The sequence below is a fragment of the Montipora foliosa genome, chromosome 6, assembly GCF_036669935.1.
Source record: "Montipora foliosa isolate CH-2021 chromosome 6, ASM3666993v2, whole genome shotgun sequence".
Lineage (NCBI taxonomy): Eukaryota > Metazoa > Cnidaria > Anthozoa > Scleractinia > Acroporidae > Montipora > Montipora foliosa.
Window position 1 is genome coordinate 9,500,126 of NC_090874.1, and position 22,500 is coordinate 9,522,625.

Sequence of the window (22,500 nt, forward strand, 5' to 3'; positions counted from 1 at the left end):
AAATGTTCCCTTTCTTTAAGGAGCGCTTAAACTCGATGTATCAGAATAAACTAGGAAACAAATTTATCGCGGAAGCTCTCCACTTTTTGAATCGCTCTTACGCCTTTTTAAGGACCTAAGACACTAGAAAATAAACGCGCGAGAGATTTGGCAGTTACATGGTGACACAAACGAAAGATGATGAAAAAAAAAAAGCCTTAGAATACTAGCTAAACACTAAATAAACTTACATAAAGGTAATCGGAGGTACCGAATCCACCAGCAGCAATATCGTAATCTTTCATGCCTGCACCATTACCCATTGTGCTGAAACCCACTCCGCACCAACCAATGTTCCTGCACTTCATTTTAAAGTACAACATTCCAGTAGTGCCGTTGTAGGCCCATTTCAACTCGAAAGACCCATCGGAAGACATGAGGCTCACGTAGCGCATCATCCCGTCGGGCATGGTTGTCGACGGTGATGAGCCGTCACCGTCAGCGCCACACTCACCGAGAACGGAACTTTCAGCGGCGCACGCCATCGCAATCAGGTTGTATTGAACTGTCGAGGATATTCTGCCTTTTTTCAAGTGTTTCGGAAACGACGAGCTAGTGATATCTTGATCGTCCATACCGTATATAATCCAGACTTGAGTATTGCGCTGAAAATTAAATGAAAAACGATGTCAGAGAATACCTATTTAAAGAGATGTTCCATGTTAACCGGCCGTTGAATTAAATGAAGAGGTTTTTTTTTTCGGTGTTGCATGTAGTTGACCCGAGGTTACCGTATCTTTTCGTATAAGCGGCGCCCTTGAATAACCGCCACATTTGGGACAAAATATCAAATAAGCTCCACCCCCTAATAAGCGCCGTGGTCCTAATGCGGCGCTTATTCTTATTCGAGGAATTTCGTCAAATAAAAAAAAACACTAAAAAGCCCCTCTAACTAAGGAAGGGAAATTTATTTGCATCAAAACCGTTGTTCTTCAGCTCAATGTGATTGCATGCCGTAAGAGTCAAATGGTAATCAAATGATCCCGGCCCGGAAATGATTCCTGGACCAGAAATGATCCCCAAATAGACCGCAAATGATCCCGGACGGGAAACAGTTGCCTCAAAAATAATTAAGAATGGAATGGACTTCAAGTACGGTGGCCCGTAAGGGACATGGCATTTCGTGATCAAATTTTCAAACCTGAAATTTTGAGTTTAGAAACTCGACGTTTTGAGTTTACAAACTCGAAATTTGTGTTTACAAACTCGAAATTTGGTGTTCACAACCTCAAAATTTCGAGTTTAGAAACTCGAAATTTTGCGTTCACAAAGTCGAACTTTCGAGTTTGGAAACTCACGGTCGCAGTAAAATATTGCGTATATTCCCCGCAAAAACTCCAATTTCAGTCGGAAATTCTCTAAATTTCAAAAAACAAACGAACATGTCCCTTTCGCAGCTTCCGTTTGTTCCTTACTATGTTTGACTACTCCTCAGTCTTAGGCCCAGCTCCACACGAATCCGGATATTTCCTTAGTCCGCAGCTTTTTCTTTGCGGATTCGGCTTCCGTCCACACGTATCCGGCGAATCCGGCATGTGAATCCGCAAGTCTCCAGAGTGGAAATTTTTGAATACGCAAATCGTGTGGCCGGTCGAATCCGGATATTTTCAAATCCAATGACATTACAAACTCAGATATAGTCTTCAGTCTTTACCACGTAAATATTCAATATGGCCACTGCACGAAATCGAAATGTTATCGTTTTTCCTGTTGCCAACCCGCTTTGCCCGATGACGCATGCTCTGTTGACAATAGTCACAGGGGAGTCCTGGATACTAGAACGAATCCGGATACGTGCTGACGAGGAAATTCGATTTGAATACCGGTACGTTACGTGTGGACGGGGCCTCACAGAGAGGTTGGCCAAATTATTGCGAACAAAGAAAAGAAAACCTCGCGCACACGTGTCTCTTGATCTTACCGTGAATTGAACATCCTTCATATCACTAGTATTTGCTGGCCTCTTAAAGTCCACCATCGTATATCCGCCCGTTTGGTTGACAGATTGAATGGTCAGGTCTTGCTGTGCATCTTTTTGTGGAGTTCCTAAACCAGCACTCCAGTAGTCCTGTCCAAATGACAAGAAAAATTCTCAGCAACAACAAAAAGAACAGAGAAAATGCACAGTTTACTGTGTACGCGTTTGTTGTGAGCATCTCAATATGATCGCAATTTCCTTGAATATAAAAAACACAGCAAATAAAGCTGTTTCTACTTAGCGAGTAAATTATCAAACAAAGTATTTTGGCTTTTCAGTGTACTGAAGCAAAACTGGTGGGATGGAATGGAGATAAGTCGTTTCAAACCTCTTTCATCAGTTCATTCTCTTATTTTAACCATTGAAAATGGTATTTGTTTACTTCAAGAATTAGGTTCGGCACATTAAAAGTTCGACGTGTGACTTAATCATTTGGGTCGAACGAATAGCAAATAGAAAACTAATATTAACTGTCAAAGTAGCAGCAGATCTCTATAATGTCCGTGACCAATTTGGTTTATAATTGCCAAATGTTCCTTTTCTTTAAGTAGCGCTTAAACTCGATGTGTCAGAATAAACTAGGAAACAAATTTATCGCGGAAGCTCTCCGCTTTTTGAATCGCTCTTACGCCTTTTTAAGGAACTAAGACACTAGAAAATAAACGCGCGAGAGATTTGGCAGTCACATGGTGACACAAACGAAAAATGATGAAAAAAAAAGCCTTAGAATATTAGCTAAACACTAGATAAACTTACATAAAGGTAATCGGAGGTACCGAATCCACCAGCAGCAATATCGTAATCTTTCATGCCTGCACCATTACCTATTGTGCTGAAACCCACTCCGCACCAACCAATGTTCATGCACTTCATTTTAAAGTACAACATTCCAGTAGTGCCGTTGTAGGCCCATTTCAACTCGAAAGACCTATCGGAAGACATGAGGCTCACGTAGCGCATCATCCCGTCGGGTATGGTTGTTGACGGTGATGAGCCGTCACCGCCACCGCTACACTCACCGAGAACGGAACCGTCAGCGGCGCAAGCCATCGCAATCAGGTTGTATTGAACTGTCGAGGATATTCTGCCTCTTTTCGAGTGTTGCGGAAACGACGAGTTAGTGATATCAGCATTGTGCATAGCGTACATAACCCAGACTGTAGTATTGTGCTGAAAATTAAATGAAAAACGATGTCAGAGAATACTGAAAGAGATGTTCCATGTTAACTGGCAGGGGAATTAAATGAAGAGGTGTTGCATGCAGTTGACTCGGGGATACCGTATGTACTCGAACAAGCGCCACCCTCGAATAACCGCCACGTTTGGGACAAAAAGTCAAATAAGGGCCGCCCCTAAATAAGCGCCGTGGTCCCAATGCGGCGCTTATTCTTATTCGAGGAATTTCGTCAAATTAAAGAAAACACTAAAAAGTCCCTCTAACTAAGAATGGGAATGGCAAATTTATTTGCATCAAAACCGCTCTTCTTCAGTTCAAAATAATTGTATTCCACTGCTTGTCCATTAAGTAAAATGCCATAAGAGTCAAATGGTGACTATCAAAAGACGTTTCTGTTAATCTCCGTACAGAAATACTTCTCAATTGAAGCTAGGATCCTCGCAGTTATGAACGCAATTCTTGCGATTGCGTAAAGAAGCCTGAAAAATTCAGGGCTTCAACGGGGTTTGAACCCGTGACCTCGCGATACCGGTCCAACGCTCTAACCAACTGAGCTATGAAGCCATTGACGTTGGGAGCTGCGAGGATCATAGCTTCACTTGATTTCCCGCAGTTCATATATGATGCATTTCATATATCATTTCATCGTTCATTCATTCCTCAAGGGAACATTAGAACCCACAAATGACCAGCTCCCAACGTCAGTGACTTCATCATAGCTCAGTTGTCACGTCGCACCGGTATCGCGAGGTCACGGGTTCAAACCCCGTTGAAGTCCTGAAATTTTCAGGCTTCTTTACGCAATTGCAAAAATTGAATTCATAACTGCGAGGATCATAGCTTCACTTGATTTCATATCCGCAGTTCATATCTGATGCATTTCTTATATCATTTTATCGTAGAAATATTTCTGTTTGGCGTCTAATTTTTAAATAAGCGCCGCCCTCGAACAAGGGCCACATTTGAGGGGCGCTTATTCGAGTAAATACGGTTCTCGGAAAGTTTGCAGCCGAGTCGAACCTACGACCTTCCGCGTGATGGGCTATGGTAATAATGCTCCATTTCGACAATTTTAGATGCTGGCGGCAGTATCCAACGAGGCTCCTATAGCTAAGTGGTACTGGAGCATCCAAACCAGTGATCGGAAGATCGTGGAAATTTTGAGTTTAGAAACTCGAAGTGTTGAGTTTACAAACTCGAAATTTGTGTTTACAAACTCGAAATTTTGTGTTCACATCCTCGAAATTTCGAGTTTAGAAACTCGAAATTTTGCGTTAACAAAGTTGAAATTTCGAGTTTGGAAACTGGTCAGTGTAAAATGCAGATTAATGTTATAATTTTTACTGTTTAGAAGTGCTAACAGTTAAGCCATGTTCCCTATATTTTTTTTACTACTCGTCAGTCTTAGGCCCAGGTCCACACGAATCCGGATATTTTCTTAATCCACAGCTTTTTCTTTGCGGATTCGGCTTCCGTCCACACGTATCCGGCGAATCCGCAAGTCTCCAGAGTGGAAAGTTTTGAATACGCAAAGGATGTGGAATTGTGTGGCCGGTCGAGCCCGGAAATCCAATGACATTACAAACTCAGATATAGTCTTCAGTTTTTACCACGTAAATATTCAATATGGCCACTGCACGAAATCTAAATGTTATCCTTTTTCCTATTGCCAACTCGCTTTGCCTGATGACGCATGCTCTGTTGACAATAGCCACAGAGGAGTCCTGATTACTAGAACGAATCCGGATGCGTGCGGACGAGGAAATTCGATTTGAATACCGGTACGTTACGTGTGGACGGGACCTCACAGAGAGGTTGGACAAATTATTGCGAACAAAAAAAAGAAAACCTCGCGCACACTTGTCTCTTGATCTTACCGTGAATTGAACATCCTTCATATCACTAGTAGTTGCTGGCCTCTTAAAGTCCACCATCGTATATCCGCCCGTTTGGTTGACAGATTGAATGGTCAGGTCTTGCTGTGCATCTTTTTGTGGACGTCCCACACTAGCACTCCAGTAGTCCTGTCCAAACGACAAGGAAAAATACTCAGCAACAACAAAAAGGAGAGAGAAAATGCACAGTTCACTGTGTACGCGTTTGTTGTGAGCATCTGAATATGATCGTAATTTCCTTGAATATAAAAAACACAGTGTACTGAAGCAAAACTAGTGGGATGGAATGGAAATGAGTCGTTTCAAACCTCTTTCACCAGTTTATTCCCTTATTTTAACCATTGAAAATGGTATTTGTTTACTCCTAGAATTAGGGTCGCCACATTAGAAGTTCGACGTGTGACTTAATCATTTGGGTCGGACCAAATAGGTATTGGTTCGGCACATGTGGATGACGAAAGCAGCGTTACAAAGGAGAAAACAAAAAAAGGCTACTAACAACAAACGAGGTCTCATCAGAAACAAAAGAGATCCGAGGAACAAACGAATCGTTTGCGCGAACGCAAAATTGAGAATTGGTAGTTACATGTCATTTCAATTTGCATCAGAAGGCCGACTCGCTCATTCTAATATTAAGTATTTTGTAACGTGTGGAAGGGGTGTTCTCCCGCATATCTCGGATGCGTCTCGATTGCGTGATTTCTTTGGTGAACAAAAAACTTAGCTTTCTGTTCTGCCTCTTTTCCTTGTCCATCAACATTTTTACATTTCACCGTACAGTTGTTATCTCTTAGACCTATCTGTGCGAGGACTTTCAGTGCAATACAGGGGATTGTTATCGGAATCGTTAACGTGACTTCGATGCTGCCGTTGTTTTGTTTACTGTGAAATTTATTTACAATTCATGATAAGACAATTGTGTATATAGCATCAAAAGCGGATCATTTAGTTGAGGGGAAACAGCCGCGGAAAATAATCGTGTGCTTGTTCGTTTGTGATCTCCATGGGGTAAAACGTAGAAAATAGAGAATTATAAAAGCAAAAGCTGATGAACCTGTCTTCTTGAAGTACAATAGGAGTTCAAACAGGGCGTTTTTAACATGTGGATATTGACCATATACAGGAAAAGTTAATGGTACAATATCTCATTAAAAACCGCCGAAGGGCTAATTTGCTCAGATACTCAGGTTGCACACAACAGGCTGCCCTTTGTTTAGCAAAACAAGAGACCAGCTTTTCAACCGTTAAATACTAAAAATTTGACACATATATTCAATTGATTAATGTCGAATTTGTTAATCGATGAGAAAACAAATGTCAATGCCTCCCCCTGAACGAGATTTGTGGAATCAAGATGGCAAGATGTATCGATTCATTTGAAGCAATGGATTCTTCACCGTCCTCGCCGCGGAATATAGCGGAAGTCGCAGAACCTTCTAGCGCTGAGGTCCAGTTTTATTTTTGATTCACTCGCTTTCCGATATCTCGCACATGAAACGATTGATGACAATGTTCGAACGGGAAATATCGGCCACAAAATTAAAATAAAACGAACAAAGTTAGGGGCCGATTACATGAGCCGGTTAGGCGGGCTGGCTTGTTTAGTCGAGATCCTGGCACGTCTGAGAAATACACCAAAAATCAAGTTTGCGATTACATGGAAAAATTTCAGCTCGGTTGGCCGAGATCCCGGCTAACCGGACTGAGATTGTTTCATGTGATCGCGTTCACCGGGAAAGCCCGGTTAGCCGGGCCAGCGATTTCTGACCACATTACTCCACTTTAGAGCAAAATGGCGCACTAAATACTCGTTTTTACTGGGTTGCCGTATGGCAATCCCAGTCTGAAAATGGATGGCATTTGTTCGGTTTTTTTTTTTTTCTATCCGTGTCGGTAAAAGTCTTGCCTGTCACTCCCCTGGTAAGTGGTATCTTTGTGCATAGAGCCTTCTGCGCGTATTTTCTTAGGATCGAGAGGGTAGTGGAACTGCGTAGATTTCTCAGGTGGACATAGTAGAATCATTAACTTAGCCTGCAATGGCGTCGAAAGTCATGTAACACGAATGGCGTTTTACTGGATCCTTTAACAAAATATACCCTTATGGAGTTCAATAATGGAAAGTCAGTTGGGTAAACTATGCAGGCGGTGAAAACCAACACCTGGAATCTCAAAAGCGACGAGTAATGGACTTCGACAACAATCTGTCCCCGTCGAGCAGAAATCAAAGTGAGCTGCATTTCTAAAATAATATTTACCAAGTGTGCTGTTATGTAGAACACTGAGACCAAATGGAAACTTCTCTGGTAACTTATGGGTTCAACAAAGACAGAGAACGAATCGAACACCTTAAGTGGATCTGTGATCAACTCTGCACAGTCTTCAGGTAAAAAAAATTGGAAATTTGACAGCCAAGAATTATTTGAAAGAAAGCTTGTCGTCTATTTTGTGCTTCATTATCCAAGGAAAAGGTTCTTCATGGAAACGGTTTGACCCTGAAATTTTAGTTTGTTGTAATATTGCGCATATTTGACACGACTGAGTTTTTTCTCTTCACACACGCAATAATAGCAAATATGTTGTTTGTTTCAAAAAAATGTTCGCTGGAAAAGGTGGCCTTTATGAATTCATCATGTTTTATGATATGTGTGCTGGATAGTTTTTATGGCAATAGAAACGCATTTTCTTGTTATTCAAGGAAAATGTTCTTTAGGAAAGGGTTTGAACCTGAAGTACATGGTAATTTGACACGATTGAGTTTCTTGTCTTCACGCACGCAATGAAATAGGAAGAGGTTTTCGCCTCTAAGAGCAAATATGTTGTTTGTTTCAAAAAATTGTTGGCTGGAAAAGGTGGCCTTTTATGAATTCATCATATTTTATAATATGCGAGCTTAACTGGATAGTTTTTATGGCAATAGTAAAGCATTTTCGTGTCAAAATGAGTTTAGTGTTTTTGTGTTGTGCTAACTTAATTAAATATAAATATAACTTCTTCCTCGTGAGTTTGTTATTCTCGTTGACCAGCAACGGAAAGTCATAGGCCATTTCAGAATCGTGAGAGGACTGGGACGAGTTTGGTTGTTTTCCGTTTGTTTAAAAAACTAAGACATTTAAATGAAAGATCAACCAAGTTTCAGAGTCTTTACCAAGAATAGATGTATTTAGAGGAGGAAAATGGTGAAATAATATATCTTCAAATATCACCTAAAATAGAGAGTTTGTATGGAATGGGTAGACAGGCCACAAAATTATAAGGGTTTGTATGGGATTTTGCAACTTTTGCAAGTCTCCAATTTGGCCAATTTTCCGTAGAAAACTCTCAAACTTGGCTGGATAGCTTTTCATTTGGTAACATTTCAGTTGAAGAGTTTAGATTTTCAATCTAAGCAAGTATGAGAAACTCGTCCCAGTCCTCTCACGTTTCTGAAATGGCCTATTGCAACGCGAAGGGCGTTTTAGTGCATCTTATGTTGTTTGTTTCAATAAAATGTTTCGCTGGAAAAGGATTCTGTGATATTTTCTGCCTTTGTGAATCATGTTGTGTATTGAATTTTCGAGCTTAAGGTTGAAACGTGATACGGGAGGATATTTTTAGTATAACTCTGTAAGCAGGAAAGGTTTCATGAAAATAAACAGGTCTGTTGGAAGCGTGCTTGAGTTTCAACAAAATGAGCCCCAAAATCAGCAAAAAATTGTGACGCCGGTGAATAATAAAGTAGCTGCTATTTCCAAAATGATGGAATTACCTGGTGATAAATATCCTCGTCTTGGAGAGTAAATTTTTGACTTTGCAGAAACAATGGTGGGCGATTGTGATCTTTGTTTTGAATTCGCTCAAACTTTATAACACTTGACAGAAAAAGAAACTTACGAAAACCCGGTATCTTGCCATCATTTGACACAGATGCTTCACTGTTTGGCAAGTAAGCATGCCGCGGTAACTTACTAGTAATCACGGCGCCCGCTGAATTCCGGCGATGTCACTTTCGATTTTGCGATTTATTTGTGCAGCCAAAACGTACAATAACAAAATTGAACGTAGCAAAAATCTCCCAAAATGTTTGTCGCTGATCGTAACTGTTTATATTCTATATTCATGGTTCAAAATTAATGTTGTTTTCATGTCATAAATATGTTATTCTCGAGCGACCGCCCTGGAAACTTCCTTCTGCTCTTTCTAAAAACTGTGTATCAATATTTATTTACTTTTGCATCCATATTTGTTTTTGCATAAAGCACGCTAACAAAATCTGTACCTTGCTAAGTTTGCATTTGTTAGCGTTAATAGTATTTTCGGTCCAATGCTTCTGTTTTACGAAGGTGTATATGTTTTTGGTCACCCATCCAGACACTAATCCCGCCGGAGAGGGCTTAACTGTAGTAAACTTTATTATTACAAAGCTGTCAGATGCTCAGAGGGCACGCTTAAACTTGTGGTGAAAAGAAGTTGTGAGGGAACTTGAAAATTATCAACATGTCAGCCCAGAAGCCCAGAAGCCAATGTTTCTATATAAGGCCTATAGAGCGTTTCTACGTGACGTCACGGCGGCCATTTTGTTGTTCCAAAACAAAGGAATGGCGGCCATGATGGTGTATAAAACTAATCCTCTGGAATTTGAACTCTATTTTTATGCAAAGGATGCATGAGTGTTTTGGAAATTTTCCAAAATTGCCCGAGACGCGAAGCGACGAGAGCAATTTGGAAAATTTCCAAAACACAAGTGCAATTAATCCTTAATAGTACGAGGACTCATGCGATTACTTGTTTATCAATAAAGGGCAAAATTACTCGTGATTACCAAAAATGCCCTCGATTAAGGAAAAATGCCCTCTGTCTCAGCCAATCAGCGCTCAGTAATTTTGCCCTTTATTGATAAGGCGAGTTAAAAAAATTTCCAAAACACTCTTGCAATTAATCTTTAATAGTACTCGGCCTCATGTGATTACCTATACAAACAGTGACCGGGTTTTTGTAAGTTTCTTTTTCTGTCAAGTGTTATAAAGTTTGACAATGAACTGAGCGAAGTCAAAACAAAGATCACAATCGCCCAACTGTTGAGGTTGACAATTTGTTTATACAAAGTCAAAATTTACTCTCCAAGACGCGTACGACGTTATTTATCACCAGGTAATTCCATCATTTTGGAAATAGCAGCTACTTTATTATTCATCTGCGTCACAAGTTTTTCACTGATTTTGGGGCTCATTTTGTTGAAACTCAAGCACGCTTCCAACAGGCCTGTGAACCCTTTCTGCTTACAGAGCAATACTAAAAAAATTCTCCCATATCACATTTCAACCTTAAGCTCGTATCTCAGAGCTTAACACGATATTATAATTCACAAAGGCAGAAAATACCACAGAATCCTTTTCCAGCGAAAAATTTATTGAAACAAACAACATATTTGCTCTTAGAGGCGAAAACCTCTTCCTATTTCATTGCGTGCGTAAAGACAAGAAACTCAATCGTGTCAAATTACAATGTACTTCAGGTTCAAACCCTTTCCTGAAGAACCTTTTCCTTGAATAACAAAAAAAATGCTTTTCTATTGCCATAAAAACTATCCAGCACACATATCATAAAACATGATGAATTCATAAAGGCCACCTTGTCCAGCGAACAATTTTTTGAAACAAACAACATATTTGCTATTAGAAGCAAAAACCCCTTCCTATTTAATTACGTGCGTAAAGGGGAAAAAACTCAATCGTGTCAAATATGCGCAATATTACAGCAAACTAAAATTTCAGGATCAAACCGTTTCCATGAAAAACCTTTTCCTTGAAAAATGAAGCACAAAATAGACGACAAGCTTTCCTTCAAAATAGTTCTTGGCTGTCACATTTCCATTTTTTTTTTTTACCTGAAGACTGTGCAGAGTTGATCGCAGATCCACTTAAGGTGTTCGATTCGTTCTCTGTCTTTGTTGAACCCATAAGTTACCAGAGAAGTTTCCATTTGGTTTTAGTGTTCTACATAACAATTAACAGCACACTTGGCAAAATCTTAGAAATGCAGCTCACTTTGATTTCGGCACGACGGGCGACAGATTGTTGTCGAAGTCCATAATACTCGTTGCCTTTAAGATTCCACCGCCTGTCTTGTTCAGTATCCAAATGACTTGCCATTATTGAGCTTCATAAGGGTATATTTTGTTCAAAGATCCACTAAAACGCCATTCGCGTTACATGACTTTCGACGCCATTGCCGGTTAAGTTAATCGTTCTCCTGCGTCCACCAGAGAAATCTACGCATTTCCCACTACCCTCTCGATCCTAAGAAAATACGCGTAGAAGGCTGTATTTACAAAGACACTACTTAGCAGGGGAGTGACAGGCAAGACTTTTACCGACACGGAAAAAAAAAGAGAAAAAAAAGGAAAACAAACAAACTAAACGCAGACCCCGACTGGGTTTGCCATACTGGCAACCCAATAATAAAGGATAAATAAGATAGCAAACCATAAGGCCTCTTTAAACTGTAGAATAGTGAAATGTAATAACAATTTAGCGAGACAAACGTCTCTCCACTTCTTCTTGTTGTTGTTATCTTTTTCGCATGACATATTCTAAATTTCGTCCAAGTCGGGCTGGCTCACCTCATGTACTAATACGGTGCTGAAAGACATCCCGGCAAACCTGACCAGCCCGGCTCATGTAATCGGCCCCTGGAAAGACTCAGTGCGATAAAAAGCGACTATACAAATAGTGATTGGATTGAACGCGCAGTGAACTCAGTTTTTCCAAAAACGAAAACTGGTTTATCGATCGTGCAGTATCATGATCCACTGGGTATCATTGTAACATGGTTTATGGCATTTTCAGCGAATAGCAAACAGAAAACTAACATTAACTGTCAAAGTAGCAGCAGATCTCTAAAATCTCTCCCATTTTGGTTTATAATTGCCAAATGTTCCCTTTCTTTAAAGAGCACTTAAACTCGATGTATCAGAATAAACTGGGAAACAAATTTATCGCGGAAGCTCTCCGCTTTTTGAATCACTCTTACGCCTTTTTAAGGAACTAAGACACTAGAAAATAAACGCACGAGAGATTTGGTAGTTACATGGTGATACAAACGAAAGATGATGAAAAAAAAAGCCTTAGAATATTAGCTAAACACTAAATAAACTTACATAAAGGTAATCGGAGGTACCGAATCCACCAGCAGCAATATCGTAATCTTTCATGCCTACACCATTACCCATTGTGCTGAAACCCACTCCGCACCAACCAATGTTCATGCACTTCATTTTAAAGTACAACATTCCAGTAGTGCCGTTGTAGGCCCATTTCAACTCGAAAGACCCATCGGAAGACATGAGGCTCACGTAGCGCATCATCCCGTCGGGCATGGTTGTCGACGGTGATGAGCCGTCACCGCCACCGCCACACTCACCGAGAACGGAACCGTCAGCGGCGCACGCCATCGCAATCAGGTTGTATTGAACTGTCGAGGATATTCTGCCTTTGTTCAAGTGTAGCGGAAACATCGAGTTAGTGATATCAGCATTGTGCATACCGTACATAATCCAGACTTTAGTATCCCGCTGAAAATTAAATGAAAAACGATGTCAGAGAATACTGATTTAAAGAGATGTTCCACGTTAACCGGCCGGTGAATTAAATGAAGAGGTTTTTTTTTTTCGGTGTTGCATGTAGTTGACCCGGAGATACCGTATTTATTCAAATAAGCGGCGCCCTTGAATAACCGCCACATTTGGGACAAAATATCAAATAAGCGCCACCCCCGAATAAGCGCCGTGGTCCTAATGCGGCGCTTATTCTTATTCGAGGAATTTCGTCAAATAAAAAAAAAACACTAAAAAGCCCCCCTAACTAGGGAAGGGAAGTTTATTTGCATCAAAACCGATGTTCTTCAGATCAAGGTGATTGCATGCCGTAAGAGTCAAATGGTGACTATCAAAAGACGTTTCTGTTAATCTCCGTACAGAAATATTTCGCAATTGAAGGTATGATCCTCGCAGTTATGAACACAATTCTTGCGATTGCGTAAAGAAGCCTGAAAAATTCAGGACTTCAACGGGGTTTGAACCCGTGACCTCGCGATACCGGTCCAACGCTCTAACCAACTGAGCTATGAAGCCACTGACGCAGTTCATATATGATGCATTTCATATATCATTTCATCGTTCATTCATTCCTCAAGGGAACATTAGAACCCACAAATGACCAGCTCCCAACGTCAGTGACTTCATAGCTCAGTTGTCGCGTCGCACCGGTATCGCGAGGTCACGGATTCAAACCCCGTTGAAGTCCTGAAATTTTCAGGCTTCTTTACGCAATTGCAAAAATTGCATTCATAACTGCGAGGATCATAGCTTCACTTGATTTCATATCCGCAGTTCATATCTGATGCATTTCTTATATCATTTTATCGTAGAATTATTTCTGTTTGGCGTCTAATTTTTAAATAAGCGCCGCCCTCGAACAAGTGCCACATTTGAGGGGCGAAAAATTAAATAACCGCGGCGGCGCTTATTCGAGTAAGTACGGTTCTCGGAAAGTTTGCAGCCGAGTCAAAGCTACGACCTTCCGTGTAATGGACTATGGCAATAATGCTCCATTTCGACAATTTTAGATGCTGGCGGCAGTATCCAACGAGGCTCCTATAGCTAAGTGGTACTGGAGCATCCGAACCAATGATCGGAAGGTCGTGGAAATTTTGAGTTTAGAAACTCGAAGTGTCGAGTTTACAAACTCGAAATTTGTGTTTACAAACTCGAAATTTTGTGTTCACATCCTCGAAATTTCGAGTTTAGAAACTCGAAATTTTGCGTTAACAAAGTCGAAATTTCGAGTTTGGAAACTGGTCAGTGTAAAATGCAGACTGCAGGCTAGGTTTAAAATGCAGATTAATGTTATAATTTAACTGTTATAAAAGCCAAAACCCTTTAGAAGTGCTAACAGTTAAGCCTAAATATTGTTTTTTGCCTCAGTAATTAGGCCTAAGGTTAGCACTTCTGACGGGTTTGGCCTTTTTGAACAGTTAAATTATAACCTTAGTCTTCATTTTACCCCTTGTTTGCAGTCTGCATTTTACTGCGACCGTGAATTTACAAACTCGAAATTTCGAGTTTGTGAACGCAAAATTTATTATTTCTTAACTCAAAATTTCGAGTCTAGAAATTGTAAATTTTGCATTCACAAACTCGAAATTTCGAGTTTGTAAACTCACGGTCGCAGTAAATTATTGCGTATATTCCCCGCAACAACTCCAATTTCAGTCGGAAATTCTCTAAATTTCGAAAAAACAAACAAAGATTTCCCTTTAGTAGCTTCCGTATGTTCCCTATATTTTTTTTACTACTCGTCAGTCTTAGGCCCAGGTCTACACGAATCCGGATATTTTCTTAATCCGCAGCTTTTTCTTTGCGGATTCGGCTTCCGTCCACACGTATCCGGCAAATCCGCAAGTCTCCAGAGTGGAAAGTTTTGAATACGCAAAGGATGTGGAATTGTGTGGCCGGTCCAATCCGGATATTTTCAAATCCAATGACATTACAAACTCAGATATAGTTATCAGTTTTTACAACGTAAATATTTAATATGGCCACTGCACGAAATCTAAATGTTATCGTTTTTCCTGTTGCCAACTCGCTTTGCCTGATGACGCATGCTCTGTTGACAATAGTCACAGAGGAGTCCTGAATACTAGAACGAATCCGGATACGTGCGGACGAGGAAATTCGATTTGAATACCGGTACGTTACGTGTGGACGGGGCCTCACAGAGAGGTTGGCCAAATTATTGGGAACAAAGAAAAGAAAACCTCGCGCACACGTGTCTCTTGATCTTACCGTGAATTGAACATCCTTCATATCACTAGTAGTTGCTGGCCTCTTAAAGTCCACCATCGTATATCCGCCCGTTTGGTTGACAGATTGAATGGTTAGGTCTTGCTGTGCATCTTTTTGTGGAGTTCCCAAACCAGCACTCCAGTAGTCCTGTCCAAACGACAAGGAAAAATTCTCAGCAAAAACAAAAAGGACAGAGAAAATGCACAGTTCACTGTGTACGCGTTTGTTGTGAGCATCTCAATATGATCGCAATTTCCTTGAATATAAAAAACACAGTGTACTGAAGCAAAACTAGTGGAATGGAATGGAAATGAGTCGTTTCAAACCTCTTTCACCTGTTCATTCCCTTATTTTAACCATTGAAAATGGTATTTGTTTACTCCAAGAATTAGGTTCGCCACATTAGAAGTTCGACGTGTGACTTAATCATTTGGGTCGAACCAAATACTACTAACTAGGCTACTAACAACAAACGAGGTCTCATCAGAAACAAAAGAGATCCGAGGAACAAACGAATCGTTTGCGCGAACGCAAAATTGAGAATTGGTAGTTACATGTCATTTCAATTTGCATCAGAAGGCCGACTCGCTCATTCTAATATTAAGTATTTTGTAACGTGTGGAAGGGGTGTTCTCCCGCATATCTCGGATGCGTCTCGATTGCGTGATTTCTTTGGTGAACAAAAAACTTCGCTTTCTGTTCTGCTTCTTTTCCTTGTCCATCAACATTTTTACATTTCACCGTACAGTTGTACAGTTGTTATAGTCCTATCTGTGCGAGGACTTTCAGTGCAATACAGGGGATTGTTATCGGAATCGATAAACGTGACGTCAATGCTGCCGTTGTTTTGTTTACTGTGAAATTTATTTACAATTCATGATAAGTCAATTGTGTATATAGCATCAAAAGCGGATCATTTAGTTGACGGGAAACAGCCGCGGAAAATAATCGTGTGGTTGTTCGTTTGTGATCTCCTTGGGGTAAAACGTAGAAAATAGAGAATTATAAAAGCAAAAGCTGATGAACCTGTCTTCTTGAAGTACAATAGGAGTTCAAACAGGGCGTTTTTAACATGTGGATATTGACCATATACAGGAAAGGTTAATGGTACAATATCTCATTAAAAACCGCCGAAGGTCTAATTTGCTGTTTTAAAAGATTTGCAGAGTCCAGGTTGCACGCAACCGGCTGCCCTTTGTTTAGCAAAACAAGAGACCAGCTTTTCAACCGTTAATTTGACACATATATTCAATTGATTAATGTCCAATTTGTTAATCGGTGAGAAAACAAATGTCAATGCCTCCCCCTGAACGAGATTTGTGGAATCAACATGGCAAGATGTATCGATTCATTTGAAGCAATGGATTCTTCACCGTCCTCACCGCGGAATATAGCGGAAGTCGCAGAACCTGCTAGCGCTGAGGTCCAGTTTTATTTTCGATTCACTCGCTTTCCGATATCTCGCACAAGAAACGATTGATGACAATGTTCGAACGGGAAATATCGGCCACAAAATTAAAATAAAACGAACAAAGTTAGGGGCCGATTACATGAGCCGGTTAGGCGGGCTGGATCGTTTAGTCGAGATCCTGGCACGTCTGAGAAATATACCAAAAATCAAGTTTGCGATTACATGGAAAAACTTCAGCTCGGTTAGCCGAGATCCCGGCGAACCGGCCTGAGATTGTTCCATGTGATTGCGTTCACCGGGAAAGCCTTGTTAGCCGGGCCAGCGATTTCTAACCACATTACTCCACTTTAGAGAAAAATGGCGCACTGAATATTCGTTTATATTGGGTTGCCGTATGGCAATCCCAGTCCAAAAATGGATGGCATTTGTTCGGTGTTTTTTTTTTCTTCCGTGTCGGTAGATTTCTCAGGTGGACACAGTAGAATCATTAACTTAGCCTGCAATGGCGTCGAAAGTCATGTAACGCGAATGGCGTTTTACTGGATCCTTTAACAAAATATACCCTTATGGAGCTCAATAATGGAAAGTCAGTTGGATAAACTACGCAGGCGGTGAAAACCAACACCTGGAATCTCAAAAGCGACGAGTAATGGACTTCGACAACAATCTGTCCCCCGTCGAGCAGAAATCAAAGTGAGCTGTATTTCTAAAATAATATTTACCAAGTGTGCTGTTATGTAGAACACTGAAACCAAATGGAAAATTCTCTGGTAACTTATGGGTTCAACAAAGACAGAGAACGAATCGAACACCTTAAGTGGATCTGTGATCAACTCTGCACAGTCTTCAGGTAAAAAAAAATTGGAAATGTGACAGCCAAGAATTATTTGAAAGAAAGCTTGTCGTCTATTTTGTGCTTCATTATTCAAGGAAAAGGTTCTTCATGGAAACGGTTTGACCCTGAAATTTTAGTTTGTTGTAATATTGTGCATATTTGACACGACTGAGTTTTTTCCCTTCACGCACGCAATAATAGCAAATATGTTGTTTGTTTCAAAAAAATGTTCGCTGGAAAAGGTGGCCTTTATGAATTCATCATGTTTTATGATATGTGTGCTGGATAGTTTTTATGGCAATAGAAAAGCATTTTCTTGTTATTCAAGGAAAATGTTCTTTAGGAAAGGGTTTGAACCTGAAGTACATGGTAATTTGACACGATTGAGTTTCTTGTATTCACGCACGCAATGAAATAGGAAGAGGTTTTCGCCTCTAAGAGCAAATATGTTGTTTGTTTCAAAAAATTGTTCACTGGAAAAGGTGGCCTTTATGAATTCATCATGCTTTGTAATATGCGAGCTTAACTGGATAGTTTTTATGGCAATAGTAAAGCATTTTCGTGTCAAAGTGAGGTTAGCGTTTTTGTGATGTGGTAACTTAATTAAATATAAATATAAATTCTTCCTCGTGAGTTTGTTATTCTCGTTGACCAGCAATGGAAAGTCATTGCAACGCGAATGGCGTTTTAGTGCATCTTATGTTGTTTGTTTCAATAAGATGTTTCGCTGGAAAAGGATTCTGTGTTATTTTCTGCCTTTGTGAATTATAATTAATGGGTTCACACTAGGCACTAAGTCTGTCTTATCTCAAGTCAAGCCAAGTCACCCTAAGTCCGCTTAAGCGTTCAGACATATTTAGAAGACAAATTATTTCCGTGCAAAGCTGTCATCATTAACGATAAAAATAACAGATAAGGTAACTACATGTAACATCATAAATGTGGTGAGGTAGTCACGATCCATTTTAGCGAAGAAGTTGAGATCAAAATGAGACCGAGAAGCCTTAAAATCGCTGTAATTGCGACTGTTGTCTGTTTATTAAATTTACAAAGGTTGAGAGAGTAAGTGAGTGACAGGCCTGCACGGACTCCTGGTGTGGTTTTGGCGGTCGCCTCGCATGATAGCCTTACAGTTAAATTTTTGATCTAACAAGCGCATCCTTTAGAGATTTACTTCTTTTGTACGATATTATCGGTGGTTTCAAATAAATTGTTTTCAGCAAAGGCTGGTTTTGTATTAGACTCCACGATTTTGAAATTTTTTTGCTATCAGGTTTCTTAAGTCAGCCTTAAGTCATGTTTGAAACAAACTTAATAACTGCTTAGTTCGTTTGAGTTTGCCGACAGTAAGACAGAAACACGCTTCTGTGACTTAGCGGTTCACACCTGTCATTTTGACTAAGTCGACTTAAGAGATTACTAAGTCAGACTTAGTGGTCTAATGTAAACCCAACAAGTATCATGTTGTGTATTGAATTTTCGAGCTTAAGGTTGAAACGTGATACGGGAGGATATTTTTAGTATAACTCTGTAAGCAGGAAAGGTTTCATGAAAATAAACAGGTCTGTTGGAAGCGTGCTTGAGTTTCAACAAAATGGGCCCCAAAATCAGCAAAAAATTGTGACGCCGGTGAATAATAAAGTAGCTGCTATTTCCAAAATGATGGAATTACCTGGTGATAAATAGCCTCGTCTTGGAGAGTAAATTTTTGACTTTGCAGAAACAATGGTGGGCGATTGTGATCTTTGTTTTGAATTCGCTCATTTATTTATTGGGTTCACACTAGGCAATAAGTCTGTCTTAGCCTAAGTCAAGCCAAGTTACCCTAAGTCCGCTTAAGCGTTCAGACATATCTAGAAAACAAATTCTTTCCGTGCAAAGCTGTCATTGTTTTGTTAAAAAATAGATTATTTGATTCTGTTAATTGATCCCTTGATTGACATTTGATTACCTTAAGATTAGTAACATTATTAAGACCGGATAACACGAGAAAAGTTCACTTTTTCTGGGACGTTTTGCCAACGGATCTATGCTAACCTGTTTGTTCACCAACCTGTTTTTATATTTCTGCTAACCTGTGGTACCGAAGTTTGAGGACTGTTTAATCTACTGGATATCGTCACAGAAGTAAGTGATCGATGATGTGAGATCTGTTGAAATTAAGCGCCGTAGTCCGTATTTCATTGTAGTTCATAGAAGCTGAAATTATGTAATATTTTTCTTTGTAGATTTAAGAAAATTATACGATTTGAGTAATCCAGTGGATTATTAACCATTTTCCCCTGGAACACTGCATTCGATTTGTTGTCAACTGTTGGGCCGAGGGAGAATTGGTTCTGCACGCACGTGGTGTGAAACAATGGAAACAGAATTAAAGGAAGCAAAGAAGATACGAAGGAACGCGAAAGCAGCTCTTACAAGATGTGGCAAAAAGTTAACAAGCCTACTTGAAGTTGAAAGACCAGAAAGTGAGGTAAGAGATGCTCTAAACGAAGTCAAAGAAGCATTTAGCAATTTAGTAACGAAGCATGAAGAATACACCAAAATGATTGACGATGATGAACAGTTTGAAGAGACTGAGAACTGGATGTCTGAATGTCAAGAAAACATTTTAAGGCAGGAAATAAAGGCAAATTTGTATTTGGATAGTTTGGTCAAGACGAAAACGAAATTGAAAGAAAATGGCCAACAACATGAGATCGGAACCTCAAGTATTCAGTTATCAGAACAAAACGTGTCTTCCGATGACGGTTCTATTGAGAGCGGTGAAAATACCAATCCCACAGTTCCTGTGGTTATTAATTCCGACACCCATGCAAGTGTTAATAATGACAGCCTTCAATCAGTAATTCCCAGCGGTAGTTCCTGTAATTTCAAGATTGAAAAACCAATGTTGCCAAAGTTTTCCGGTGATGTCAGAGAGTATGTTATTTTTAAAGCAGATTTTAAACACGCAATTGAAGCTAAGTACTCAAATCGAGACGCAATCACCTTCCTGCGGTCATGTCTCCAAGGAAAGCCTCTTGATTTGATAAAAGGAATTGGAACAGATTACAAGGCTGCATGGGAGTATTTAGATTCTATATATGGAGATCCGAGATTTGTTTCAGACACGATAACTCAAGATATAGTTAAGTTTCGTGCACTGCAAAATGGCGAAGATGCAAGATTTTGTGATTTGGTGCATTTAGTCAAAAGGTGTCATAACACGTTAAAGGAAGTAGGTGTTCCCGGTGACATGAACAACAATCACATGCTGTCTATTATTGAACAAAAGATGTGTGCGGACGACCGCAAGTTTGGTCTAGAGATCTGGAGCGAGAGGGAAAGATTGCCACGCTTCAAGGTCTAATGGAATGGATGACAGTGGAGATGAAATCGCGTATGCGCGCAACAGCTCCACTCAGAACTGGTGCAAGTAACAGTCGTTCAGTGCATCACGTGCGAACCGAAGGCAGCGTTAGAGGTAATTCAACATGGCATAAATGTTGGTTATGTCATACATCCGCTCACTGGCCATATCAATGTCCGCGGTTTGCCGCAATGGACGTAGATGAAAGAATCAAAACCGCCAAAGAGAATCACGTCTGTTTCGGGTGTTTGAAGAGAGCCGGTAGAGAACACAGATTGGAAAATTGCAGCCGTAAGCAACGCTGTGCCAAGACAGAGGGAGGAGAACAGTGCCAACACTTCCATCATCCGCTTTTGCATAAGAGTAATGCGATCAGAGCGGGAATAGCAGCATATACGGAAAATCAAGAAGCACTTCTGTCTGTAATTTCCGCAAACATTTGTGGCCAAAACGGAGTCTACAAACGAGGCAATATTCTTCTCGATACCGGAGCACAAGTCAGTTTGATTCGCAACGACACAGCTGAAGTGTTAGGGCTGAAGCGGAAGGATACGTCAGTAACCATAACTAAAGTTGGAGGTGAAGAGGAAACAATGAAAACGAAGGAGTATCGAGTCCCAGTGAATTCTTTGGACGACACCCGGAAGTATTCGGTAAAGGCCATTGGAATCCCCAGTATTGGCGATGATATTACCGCAGTTCAAACGTCCAAGCTTGCTGACCTCCTTTGTGTACCAAACGAAAAGATTCATCGAGGAAAAGGGCAGATTGACATGCTGATTGGAATAGACCATGCTCATATTCATACGGGTCAAACGAAGCAAGTTGGACAACTTGTAGCTAGAAAGACGCCCCTTGGGTGGGTGGTGTTAGGAGGTTCCACCGAAACGCTTTCATCAAGCAGTCGAATACTCTTTGTTAAGTTATCAATGCCAGTTGACCTAACAGACTTTTGGACAACAGAGACCATGAGAGTTCAAGTGAAACCATGCGTATGTGACGCCGATAAGCTGAGTCAGGCAGAAAGGGAGGAGGCTGAAGTGATAAGCAATTCTTGCAAGAAAGTTGGAGCGCAGTGGATGATTCCTTACCCGTGGAAAAGGGATCCGAACCTTCTTCCTGACAATAAATCGCTGGCATTAAAGCGATTAGAAGGAACAGAGCGTCGCCTGAAGTCCAGTCCAGATCAAGGCGAGTCCTATGACAAACAAATGAAAGAAATGCTCGAAATGAACTTCTGGAGAAAGCTATCGCAAGAAGATATGGAAAATGTCGAGGATCCAGTCCACTACATTCCACACCATGCAGTTTTGAGACCGGAAAGCAAAAGTACACCCGTACGAATAGTGTTCAACTCTTCGTCTGTCTTTCAAGGTCACAAGCTCAATGACTACTGGATGAAAGGCCCAGACCTACTGAACAGTTTATTTGGTCTGCTGCTAAGGTTTAGAGAAAGGAAAGTTGCCTTACTCGGAGACATCTCCAAGATGTATCATCGAATATTGATTCCAGTTCAAGATCAGCATGTCCACCGATTCTTATGGCGAAATTTAGAAACCCATCGAGAACCTGGTGTTTACGTCAAAACGGTGCTGACGATAAGCCTGCTCCAGCAATGGCACAAACAGCTCTAAAGAAAACCGCTAAAGAAAACGCGTCCGGCTATCCAGAAGCAGCAGAAGTTCTCCAGAAGAACACATATATGGATGACATTTGTGACTCCGTCAACACAGTCACCGAAGCGAAACAACTGGCCAAAGATCTTGATATTATTTTGAAGACAGGTGGCTTCAATGTTAAAGGTTGGATCTCAAACAAATCACTTGAAGACCATATGTAGAGTGAGAAGCCAGCAGAAATGGCGGTCTTCAGAGGAAATGTTGCTGAGAAGGTCCTTGAAATGGCATGGAATAACCAAGCCGACACACTCACGTTCAACGTCGACTCTGATGCGATAGATCACGTGATTGGAGGTGGACAACTTTCGTCGAAG

At 40.5% G+C, this 22,500-nt stretch overlaps 1 protein-coding gene and 1 pseudogene across 1 annotated transcript in view; both read left to right on the plus strand.

Moving 5' to 3' along the window:
* Positions 1-19,514: 19,514 nt before the first annotated feature.
* On the plus strand, positions 19,515-22,141 carry LOC138005008 (uncharacterized; annotated as a pseudogene).
* Positions 22,142-22,365: 224 nt separating this feature from the next.
* LOC138005009 (uncharacterized) overlaps positions 22,366-22,500 on the plus strand; it is a 963-nt gene continuing 828 nt past the window's right edge. The window contains exon 1 of the mRNA XM_068851302.1: positions 22,366-22,500. This exon is cut by the window's right edge and continues 828 nt beyond it. Coding sequence (XP_068707403.1) covers positions 22,366-22,500 — 135 coding nt within the window.